Genomic DNA, 12,213 nt, shown 5'->3' with positions numbered 1-12,213 from the left:
TGTAACGGCCTGTAAGATTTGCCAGGGCTTCACCAGCAAGGCCCGACAGGAGCGCAAGGCCCGTCTTAACTCCTCCCTGTGGCAGAAGGTCATGTCCGGAGGCGCCCCGTTGCCCTCCTCCAAGGCCGGCCCTAGCCCCTCTGCCGAACGGCATTCCAGAGCTGGCTCAGTGGCCTCCGCGAGGTCGGGGTCGAAACCGCGTCCCCCGAGTGCCTCGGCGTCGAGAGCGGCCTCTCCAGCGCAGGGACCGGTGCGGCCGCCCCGTAGCGCATCTTCCACCAGGTCGGATCCGAGACCGACATCGGAACCGAGGATCCGTCTACCGAGTCCCCGATCGGAACCGACGACCGGGTCGATTCCGGTAAAACCTAAGAGATCGAGGCCGAGGTCCCCTTCGAAGGCGAGGAGCGCGTCGGTTCCGAGGTCTTCTTCGGAACCGGCGAAGAAGAAGAAGAAGACCAAACATCACCGGTCGCCGCATCCCGCTCCCCAGGAAGAGGTCATCGTGCTTCCTCACACGCCTTCCCCTCATCTGGATTCCCCGGAGCCAGAGGACATCTCCGTGCCGGTGCCGGATCCGATGGCCTTCGAGACGGTGCCCGCAGAATTCTCTTCGGGACCGGAGCCGAGCCCGCGCCGTCGGATCCGAACATCGCCTGCTCTTCGGTCGCCGAGGCTGGAACCGAGCCCGTCTCCTCGTCGGAGCCGTCCGTCGCCTGCCCGTCCGTCTCCACCAGCTGCCGGTCGTGAGCGACGTCGGTCTGGGGACAGTGTCCGATCGGTCCGGTCCACTGCGTCCCGACATCGACAGGCCTCCTACCTCCCCTCGCCATACCATTGCCAGTGGGAAGGGGCACCTGCAGGTTTCTCCGTGTCGGAACCGAGGCCTTCGACATCGAGGTCGACGTGGGCTCCCCCTCCGCACCAGGTTCCGGAATCCCAGCTCGGTTCCGATGAGGAGGATGTGGAGAGCTTTGGCGGCTACCAGTCGGAGTCCTGGTCCGAACCATCACCAGCTGAAGAGCTTGTACCATCTGTGGACTCGCCATTCGAGGACCTCCGCATCTACGCCGACCAGATGGCAAGGATGGCCAAGGCTCTCGAGATGGACATCTCCTCGGCAGTTCCCCAGACCAAGGACAAGCTCCTCAAACGCATTTACGGAGACAACCCGGCATATGTTGGCTTCCCCATGCTCGAGGGTCTTGAGGAAATCGTGGAGAAGGTGTGGCAGGTGCCCTGCGATCAACCTCCAACATCCAAGAGGATTGAGCAGCTCTACAAGATCAAGCAGGGTACCTGGCCGGCGCTGGTGAAACACCCTCCACCTTCCTCCTTGGTCACAGAGGAGTTCAACCCCAGGCGATCGGGTCACTCCTCGGTACCTGCCGATAAGGAGGGCAAGAAACTGGATGCCATGGGCAGGCGCCAATACATTGTTTCTTCCCTAGGTCTGAGGATTGCCAACTATCAGACCATCATGGCAGGGTACCAGCTGTACCTCTGGGAGAAGTTGGCATCCTATACACGAGACCTCCCTCCTGAGCAGAAGGCTGTGGTGTCCCTGCTGCAGACAGAGGCTGTGAGGCTGTCTAAGCAGCAGATGAACGCTGGAAGCCACGCTGCTGACACTGCTGCTAGAGGGATGGCTTCGGCGGTGGTCCTCAGGCGCCACTCCTGGTTGCGGTCTACGGCCCTGTCCCAAGAGGTGCGTTCCAGAGTGGAGAGCATGCCATTTGAGGGGGATTCGCTCTTTTCCAAAGCGACCGACGAGACCCTGAAGAAAAAGAAAGAGGACCGGCAGACGGCGCGGTCTTTGGGTCTGGCTCCAGCGGACAAGCCCTCCTCCAGGTCACGGTACGCTCCCCGATCTGGCCCTTACCATTACCAGGGCAGATACCATCAACAGCGGCCAGGCTACCAGCAGTATCCTGCCTACCAACAGCGGCCTTACCCTCCCGCACAACAGCAGAGGAGGCGTCGGCCCTTCAAGCCTCGTCCAGCACAACAACCGGCCCAGCAGAAGGATCAGCAGGGCACCGGGAGGCAGTACTGACGGGTCACGCCAGCCGTATCCCCGAACTTTTCGGACAGACTTAGTCCACTCCTCTCTGAGTGGGAGTCAATAACATCTGACTCATGGGTCTTAACTATTGTTGAACTGGGATACGGGCTGGAGTTCGTTGAGCTGCCTAGATGCAGTTCACCCCTGACAGCTGTCAATAACACTATGGCCGAGCTGGATGCGGAGATCGTGTCGCTCTTGGCCAAGGGTGCTGTGGAAGAATTGCCCTATGAGGACTCTGTGAAGGGATTCTTCTCTAGGTTCTTCCTGGTCCCTAAGAAGGATGGGGGCTTACGTCCCATCTTAGATCTGAGGGGCCTTAATGCCTTCCTCAAGGTGACCAAATTCAAAATGGTAACGTTGGCGGCTGTGATCGCCTTGCTGAAACAGGGGGATTGGTTTGCGGTTCTTGACTTAAAAGACGCATACTTTCACGTGGGCATACGGAAGGAGCACAGGAAGTACCTGAGCTTTGTTTACCGGCAACGGGTTTTCCGGTATAGGGTGCTCCCCTTTGGCCTGTCCACTGCCCCACGAGTGTTCACTAAATGTGTGGCCCCTGTGGTTTCCTTCCTACGGGAAGAAGGCTGTACCATCTTTCCGTACCTCGATGACTGGCTCATCGTGGCTGAATCAGAGTCTAGGCTGGTGCAGGACATTGGCTTGGTACTTAGCACTTGCCAACGCCTGGGGCTCCTGGTGAACTTGGAGAAATCCAAGCTGGTGCCCAACTGCAAGGTGTCCTACATTGGTGCACTGTTAGACTCTGTGGAGGGTAAGGCCCTGCTCCCCTTGGAGAGGGCTCGGTCCCTAAGGGGTCTAGTGTCCATGTTTAAAAGGAACCGGTTCCAGTCTGTGCGCACTATCCAGTGCTTACTAGGGCATATGGCAGCGGCCACCTCTGTGGTGCCTTTCGCTAGGCTGCGTATGCGCCCTCTACAGAACTGGTTTGTGCGGAGGTATGATGCTCTACTGCACCCTCCGTCCCTCAAATTCTCTATCCCGAGGGTCATCCTCTCCTCCTTGGACTGGTGGCTGTCTGATGACAACTTGTTTAGAGGGACCCCTTTCGGGTATCAACACCATGACATCACGGTTACCACTGATGCCTCTCTGTTGGGATGGGGGGCTTACTGTGGTGATGTGTCGCTGCAAGATGTCTGGTCTGACAGGGAAAAGACCCTCCATATCAATGTGCTTGAACTAAGGGCCATTCGTTTCGCACTTGTGTCTCTTACAGCACTGCTGAGAAATCGTCAGGTCTTGGTACAGACGGACAACACGACTGCCATGTACTACGTGAATCAGCAGGGGGGCACAGTGTCCATGGCCCTGTGCCGGGAAGCCACACTCACTTGGCAGTGGGCTATCAAGAACGGCGTGTCGCTCCGTGCTATACACGTGGCTGGGTCGGACAATGCCCGGGCAGATGCCCTCAGCAGGGTCCCTTTACTGGAACACGAGTGGGAACTGAACGTAGAGTGCGTTGGGCCGATCTTCCAGATGTGGGGTCATCCAGTGATAGATGTGTTCGCCACTGCGGCGACCACCAAGGCCCACACGTTCTGTTCCAGGGCAGGGAGCGACCCCCTCTCTATTGGGGATGCCTTCCAGTTTACGTGGACGCAGGGCTTGCACTACATGTTTCCTCCATTCCCCTTGATTCCCAGGGTCTTGTGCAAGATAGAGGAGGACGGGACGGACTGCATTCTAGTGGCCCCCTTCTGGCCACGGCAGGTTTGGTTCCCGAAGCTCCTGCGGATGTCCCAACGGACGTATGTGAGTCTGCCCCCTCGGCAAGACCTTCTCCTAAACGGGAGCCTGGTCCACCACGATCCAAGGAAGCTGCATCTAACGGCTTGGCGGATCGTTCCTCCCCGATAGGCTTTACTGACGAGGTACAGAGGGTCCTCCTGAATGCTCGTCGGCCATCCACTAGGCGCGCTTATGCGGCCAAGTGGCGCAGGTTTGAGCTCTGGGCACTTGCCAGAGGAGTGGTACCTGACAACAGTCCCTTGGGGGTGGTGTTCGAGTATTTGTGCCACTTGCGTGGTCTGGGCTTGAAGGCTTCCTCCCTCAAGGTCCACCTGGCAGCGATATCAGCTGCTCACACCCGAGTTGAGGGTGCTACGGTGTTTTCTCACCCACAATCCCGCCAGTTCCTTAAGGGCATGTACAATCTTTACCCACCTGTGTCGGCGCCAGTGCCTCAGTGGTCGCTGTCCTTGGTGCTCTCACGTCTCATGTTGCCTCCATTTGAACCGATGGCTACATGCCCCTTGGATATGCTATCCTACAAGGTGGCATTCTTGGTGGCCGTCACATCGGCCAGAAGGGTCAGTGAGCTGTCTGCACTGCGGTCTGACCCTCCCTTTCTTGTGTTTCATCCCAACAAGGTGGTCCTGCGTCCCTGCCTTGGGTTCCTGCCCAAGGTGGTGTCCGCCTTCCACCTCTCGCAGGATATCTCACTGCCTGCTTTCTTTCCTCAACCTTCCTCTAAGGGGGAAAAGGCCCTTCATTCCCTAGACTTGAAGAGGGCCCTAGCCTATTACCTGGATAGGACAAAGGGATTCCGCTCCAGTCCTCACCTGTTTGTATGTTTTGGGGCCAAGGACAAGGGTAACAGGGCTTCCTCACAGACCCTGTCTAGGTGGATTGTGTCGGCCATTAGCGAGGCCTATTCCCTAGCAGGGGTGGCTTGCCCGCTTCATGTCAGAGCCCACTCCACGCGGTCCCAAGCATCCTCTTCGGCACTCCTCAGGGGGGTGCCCCTGGTTAACATTTGTAAAGCAGCCACATGGTCCTCTGCAGACACCTTTGTCAGGCATTACGCCGTTGATGTCAATGCGGAGCAGGATGTATCTGTGGCCAAGGCTGTCTTACACTCCCTCTTTTCCTGAGGGAGTTTTTGGTTTGACTTCCTTGACGTACCTGTTGGGTACCCTTGAGTGGAAGTGTGTATATATGTACCTTGGGGGTGTGTATATATGTAAATATTGAGTATTTATGTGTCCTTACACAGTATTTTTACATAGATGTATATATGCATGTCTATTTATTGTTGATCTTGTTTGCTTAATAAAATTGTGTTGGACTTCACCCCCGCCTTCCTTATTGTGTGAAGCTTGGTACACTCCCATGTGTGGAGGCACAGAAGAACGAAGATGAAAACAGGGTTAACATACCTGTAACTTATGTTCATCGAGTTCTTCTGTGCTGACACACAACCCTCCCTCCTACCCCGCTGTGAACTCCAATGCACAATACTGTGATGGCTGTAACGGATATTGGTGTTTTTAAGGTGTTACGGCTGAAGTGTGTTGGTCAAGCGGCGGCAAGGGAGAACTGAGGGAAGGGGCCGTTGGTCGCTGGAGGATCACGTGACCGTTTGGGCGGGAAAACGGTCGCTGAGGCGCGCGACAAACGGCCCCTTCGGAGCCATGGAAGCTCTAGAAAATTCTCCGGCGGCTGGCCTGCGCCTGCGCAGTCCCCATGTGTGTCAGCACAGAAGAACTCGATGAACATAAGTTACAGGTATGTTAACCCTGTTTTCTCACTGGAAATGAGCCCTGACCACAACTAATCTCCAGGTTACAGCAATCGGTTCCCCTGGAGAAAATGGCAGCTTTGGAGGGTGGACTCTATGGCATTATATACTGCTGAGGTTCCTCCCCTGCCCAAAATTCCAGAATCTCCTGGAATTCCCCAACCTGGAGGTGGCAACCTTGTGAGACTGCTCTTTGCACTTTGGTTGCCAGATCGGGACATTCCTGGAGATTTGGGGGGGGGGGTGGAACCTGGGAAGGGTGAGGTTTGGGAAGAGGAGAAACCTCAACTGGGTATGATGCCATTGAGTCCACCTTCCCAGGTAATTATTTTCTCCAGGGGAACTTATCTCTGTTGCCTGGAGTTAAGCTTTTAATTCCAGATCTCCAGCCACCACCTAGAGGTTGGGAACTATAATATAATCTCATAAGAGTCCACCCTCCAAAACAAGCATTTTCTCCTGGGAAACTGATCTCTTGTTGCTTGAAGATCAGTTGTAATTGAATATATCCAGCTATCACCTGGTGGTTGACACCCTACTTTGAGCCTCTGCTGGAGGCAGTTTTTCTCTCTGCTCAGGTGTCTCTCAGTATATATCTGAAGTCCCATTTCCTGTATCTTATCTGCATTGGCTCCAGCCCACAGAAGCTTTTCATTCAAGAAGTCCTAAACCCTGGAAATCTTCATCAGTCTTTAAGGTGCTACTGGACTCGAATCTTGCATTTCCTATAACTTCTGTTCAGTGTTGGCCTCAGAAGACTTGGGTCAAATTCTCTGTTCATCCCTGAAAATGACTGGGGCCAGTCACTGACTCTCACCCTAACCTACCCTACAAGAGTGTTATGAGAATAAAAAAATCAGGGAAAGGATAGCTGTTTGGTACCCTGACCTGGATAGCCCAGGTGAGCCAGAAGCTAAGCAGGGTCAGCCTTGGTTAGTAATTGGATGGGAACCCTCCAATGAAGATCAGAGGCAGGCAATGCCAAACCACCTCTGTTAGTCTCTTGCCATGAAAACCTCACCAGGGGTCTCCATAAGTCAACTATGACTTGAGAGTTCTCTCCACCACTATAGCTATTTCGTAGAGAGAGTGCGTTACATGCAGGTCAGAGGTTCAATTGACAGAATAATCAAGTAGGATGCTACATCAAGGACCTCCACTTGATACCTGGAAAAATCACTGGCAATCAGAGAAGTCAATACTGACCTTGATGGACAAATGGCCTGACTCAGTGTACGGCAGCTTCTGGTGTTCCAAATGGGAACTCATGAGTGCCTTGGGGGAATTGTAGAATAAAAATGTGACATGTCAAGAGGTTTTGCTTCTGAGTAGACACTTGGAGCATTGCAGTGCTATCTCTAGAAACATAGGTTTATACTAGTTTCTCCATGCAGGGAGATAGGGCTGGGGGAGGGGGCAGTGGAGAAGAAACCACAATGTTGTGCAATAATTTTAAGCACAGAAGGCAAAGCCTTCCTTTCTGTGCTGAACCAAATGGACTGCTTTTAACTTGGATCATGTAAGTAGGCCTCTACAGATTAGGCAAACCAGACAGTTTTGCAAGGGACTCCCAGTGGCAACAAGCCAGAGACCAGGAAACCTCACCGACAGGTCAAGCTACCGATAGGGGCTGTCTATTTCTTAAAAACAGAACTCATCCAGACATTAGCAATGCACACTCAGCCAGTGGATAGTGTATCAGTGTTCTCTTGCCTTTGTTATGGAAGGCCCTGTTCATGCCTAAATAGCCAAACTTGGCTTGGCTCATCTTTTCGAGACATTCTTCCTGCTAGTTTGTGGAAATCAGTTACATCTATTTGCAGACTTGCCTGCAAAACAATGTTTAGATAATGACTGTTACAAGATCCTTTTCGTTATCTTCAGTTTGTTAAAAGTTAAGTACTCACAAAAACTGCAGGTTGCAGGTGTCAAAGCACACCTCCTCCTATACTAACTGGAAGTGTCTCTGCCAAGGGTCTATGCCAGCAAATATATCTGGCTAGAAATAAAGTATATTTTTTGTAGTTATTTTTGTTTTATTCAGAATCATGAGTAAAAGAGGTCTGCAGGATTGTATCAAAGTGGCTTCCATCATCTTGTTCCCCAGACTGGCCAACCTGATGAATCTAAGAAAGCCTATGCACAAGAGAAATGCTTCTAATGAGCTACTATTTCCTGCCATTTAAAAAGATTTAAATGCCATTACTTGGAAAATCAGGTACTTGCAAAACCCTATAGCAGTGTGAAACATTTTTAATTTGGCCTAAACCTCCTGAGGCCATTTTTCAAGGCGCAAGCTAGCTTTCCTGATTCTTTTTTTCCCAGTAATTCCATGCAGCATTGTCCCTCTGTTGTGGCATACCTGTGCTAACTATTCAATGGAGCTAACCCACTGCAATCCAAGCAGTGTGTGCAAAGAGATTGAAAAATACAGTCATGGCAGGCACTTTGTTCATTATGCTATAGCCTAGAGGTTAAGTGGATGGGTTGCAAATAGGGTTGCCAGGTCCCCTTATCCTCCCAATAGAAGGGGAGAACTTGGCATTCACTGTGTGTGTATGCTCCCGGCATGGTGCGACGAAATCGCGCAGACTCCGGGAGCACTCCCACACTTCACACTGGGCCGATTTGGGCCCCAAATAGGAGCCCAAACTGTTTGCAGCCCAAATCAGTCCAATGAGAAGCACGGGAGTGCTCTTGGAGCCTGCACGATCACATCACTCCTGGAAGTGACACTGTTGCGCTGCACCGGGAGTGTGCACGGGAGGCCTGTTCCCCCGCTGGCCAGGTGAGTGGTGGCAGGGGGTGGAGGGTGGGAGATCCCCCGCCCCCACCATGGGACCTGGCAGCCCTAGTTGCAGATCAGTACTCTGCTAAACTCTCACTACTACCTTGGTGGCAGCCCCAGCTCCCCAGCTGTATTGTGGGGATAATTATAATACTGACTTTATTAATCGCTCTGAGTGTGGCACTAATCTGTTCAGAAGGGTGTTATATAAGTACACTGTTATTATTATTAGTGGGGAGAGCTACTACTGTTTCTCAGTTTTGCAGGAGATTCTAGGTATGTCTGCTGTTTCTAGAGAGAGGCTTTGCCACTGAACAGAAAGAAAAGTTGGACTGTATAAAGAACAACACTCCTTTCTAGCAGAACCATTGTCCACTGACAGTCTGTGGCTAAGGGTGTGTGTTATTATGTATACTGGCTTCCTATGTTGTTACGGAATGAGACACTCAAGATAATGGATCTTCATGCATATTTATCATGCTGGCAGCACAGGCTGATTCCTCCATCTCTAGTGAAGACAAGACTGCTTTAGCCCTTTGTTCAAGCGGCAGGTACCCCTTGTCCTGGCGTAGTCATGTTAGAAAACTCTTGATCTCGGAGCAGACCATTACCGTCTACTGAAACATATACACTGACCGTCCTCCCTAACTTCTACCCATCCCCTTCCAAAAATCAGGACAAAAAAATGGGTTGTAATATTTATTTAAAAATTGAAAACACACATTCAACATATTATACAAAAAAAATTCCTTGTATTTAATACAATAATTAAAAGTTTTGTTGGAAAACAAAAAGCTGGCTGCCTGGACCGATTGGTGGGGGCCCAAAGCACGTGGTGGGCGGATTGAGTCACTTACAGGGAACTGCTCTAATGGAAGTTTGTTCACCCCCCTACTCCCCGGAATATAAGAAAAGTAAAAGGAAGAGAAAGAGCGAGCATTGGGGAAGATCATTCCGAGCCAAAATGGCCTTTCTGCTAGTGTCATGGCAAGCTTCTCCAGCTGGTCCTCATCCTCTTCCTTTTTGCCCCCAACATGTGTGGCAAATCAGCCTGAAAACCTGAGGTAGTACAGGGGCACAGGAGTGGGGGGAGTTGGGATGTCCCTGGAAAGGCTGAGCTGGAGAGGGAGGTCAACACCATATCCGCTCCTCTACCTGTGCTATGGCAACAGGATTGTTCCTATTGCTTTGGAGAGGATGGGCAGCCAAGGGACTTCATTCGAACTGGCGGTGGAAGGAGTGCTATTTGGTTCTTGATCTGCCAGTTAAGTGGCAGGAAGGCCTGGGGTATAACAGGCACCAGTTTGTTAGGCTATCTGAGCAGTGGAGGCTGGAGTGGGTTAGAGATCCTCAAGGAGTAGGAATGCAAAATACTCCCCCCCACCCCGGGATGGCAGTGTGCAACAGGCAGGGTTCTCATCGAGTAACCTGGAGGGCAAGGGAGCCTAGTATGGACTTAACGTTGCCAAAGGCCAGGACTCCATCAGCCAATACGATAATCCCGGACCCGTGACCTTTCCTGCTCAATGCAAGGCAGAACCACAGGGTAGCCAACTCAACCTTTCCATTATACATCTTCCTGTCTCCCTTTCTAAAGCTTCTGAATTCATGAACAGTGCTTGCTACGTACAAGCTATCTCAGATGAGGCAACTCAATCTAAGGGGTAGCTTGCTAGGAGGGAAAGGGTTAGGGCACATTGTTCAGTCAACTCTTGCTGGTTTCCCTGACCTGATTTTTTCCCACCCCATGGCTGAAATAGACCATTTGGCCTGTATAAACCAGATGTGGAGTGGGTCTATCCAAATGTGCAAGAAGGTATGTTAACGTTACCCATTCTGGGATGTTGAATTAAGAGACACGCTGGATTTTGACCTTAGAAGGATCACACCTGTTTGTTTTTTGGAAGGTAGTGGGGGAAATCAGGCCAGAAAAAAGTACAGTCTCACTGCCCAGATGTTTTCTGGCTAGTAGCAGTGCTATCCCAGCAAGGGAAAGTTAGGAGGAAAAATGCTGCACTTTTGACAGCCGCTGGCGTGACTCTGAGGAATCTACTGCCAGGCAATTCTTTTGATTCAGAGCTTCTTCTGCCATGCATGCAGTTTGCTGGTTAAGTTCAGCCAAATGCTGCTGGCCAAAGTTTTCCCAAGGCCTCTCTGCACAGCAAGAACTGGGCTGAAAAAAAATATTTCATACGCTTAGGGCACCAGCATCAATTTCATACCTACGTTCCTTCAGGAGCCAGAATGAAGAAGGACGTGGGATGTCCTATCCCTGCACACCCACACCCATCCATCCCTCTTCTGGATAGAGGGACATTCTTTGCTTCCTCCACCAGTCACTCAGGCCACGAGCCATTGTCTTCCCTTAGAGGGGTCACAGTGATCATGAGGTGCCAGAGGCAGCTCAGCCAAACTGCATCTAATTGCTAGTAGCAGTGAGAAAAAGAAGCCAGATCTACGTTAGAATCCAAACACCACCCTAGATTCCTCGCCCCCTTTCTCCCTGACTCTGATGAGCAACGATGGCTGAGGGAGCAGCTGCACTAGGCTGTCTGGTTCCAGTAGCTCCTACTTGGATAATGAAGTCCACATGGCAGGAGGGCAGCTGATCTGATAGCCGCTTACACCCTGAACACAAAGGCAGTGTGGCAGTGGCTTCAGCTCCATGCTAGCATCCTCTCTACCCCCAGCCCTCAGCTTTTCCAGCTCCTGGATTCCGAGCTGTTCGTGGCTGACAGAATACACAGTGAACTACTTGAGGCACCAGAAGAGGATCTGTTCAGCTGAAGCCAAGATGGGAACGGGCACCGGGCTAGTAAAAAAGAGGCGCTTGGAGGTAAGGAATGCTCCCTGCCAGTCCCTGAACAACCTTCTAAAGGGCTTTTCAAGATCAGACAGAATAGCTGGAACTCCTGGGATGACTCAGACCACATAAGCCCTCTGCACCAAGGACTGAGCCTCACAGATGGGTCCTTTTGTCTCTGTGCAGGTATGGCTGCCCCTAAAAGGTCCTTCCAACCCCTGCGCCAAGTATCTTGCTCGCTGAGAAAGGACGGCTGCACACCTCTGCTCTCCCATCTCAAACAACAGTATTGGAATCTCCTGCCAACGTCTTGGCTCTGATCCCAAGCAGAGACAGGCAAAAGAGAAGCAGCATGATCAGGGAGAGACCACCACGGTCCCCGGTATGGTCAAGAGCCAAGGCCAACCGGCAGCTCGGAGGCTGTGCAAAAAAGGAGGAAATGGGGGGTGGGGGGAAGAGAATTCAACTCTGCAAAGATGCTGCAAAGCTGTAATACATATGAGAGCAGAGCTGGTATCTTGTGGCTATGGAGGGGCAATGCTATTGATGCTGCTTAGGAGACAACTACCTTTCCTCTTCTCCAGCCTTCACTGCTACCTTCTTGGCCAGCAGGACACCCTAGCCTGACCAGCGTGAGAGAGGAATGTCTTGGTGGGCAGAGGCTTTGCGGTATGTTCCAAACTAGTTCATCATTCATGTTCGGAAGGAGCCACATCAACAGAAGGGGCCTCTTCTCTGGCTGCCTCAGGGAGCCAAATCTGCGCCTGGAGAGGAAAGCAGTTAGCACTTCAGCTTTGATTTATTCAAAGGTTGCCGTTCTCATGGCTTTTTAAAAAGATTGTTTCTACCACATAAATTACAAACACCAAAGGAATTGCTTGGTGAGAGAACTATTTCTGAAATGCATGGTTGTCAGGCTCTAATTTGGGGCATGTCTTCTAGGCCATATGAAGTTATGGCCACTGGACCAAATCAATAGCCTTTTTTAAAAACAGGAAAGGAATTCTAGC

The 12,213-nt window shown here is 51.7% G+C and overlaps 1 protein-coding gene across 3 annotated transcripts in view; it reads right to left on the bottom strand.

Moving 5' to 3' along the window:
- Window positions 1–9,086: 9,086 nt before the first annotated feature.
- Window positions 9,087–12,213, bottom strand: part of HIP1 (huntingtin interacting protein 1) — a 69,514-nt gene continuing 66,387 nt past the window's right edge. For all 3 annotated transcript variants that reach the window (XM_055001343.1, XM_055001344.1, XM_055001345.1), the window contains exon 31: window positions 9,087–11,967. In XM_055001343.1, coding sequence (XP_054857318.1) covers window positions 11,948–11,967 — 20 coding nt within the window. In that variant the 3' untranslated portion in view covers window positions 9,087–11,947. The remainder of the gene's footprint in view (window positions 11,968–12,213) is intronic.

The sequence above is a fragment of the Eublepharis macularius genome, chromosome 17 (genome assembly GCF_028583425.1).
Source record: "Eublepharis macularius isolate TG4126 chromosome 17, MPM_Emac_v1.0, whole genome shotgun sequence".
Lineage (NCBI taxonomy): Eukaryota > Metazoa > Chordata > Lepidosauria > Squamata > Eublepharidae > Eublepharis > Eublepharis macularius.
The sequence above is the reverse complement of the archived record's forward strand: the minus strand, read 5'-3'. Positions and strand labels throughout refer to the sequence as shown.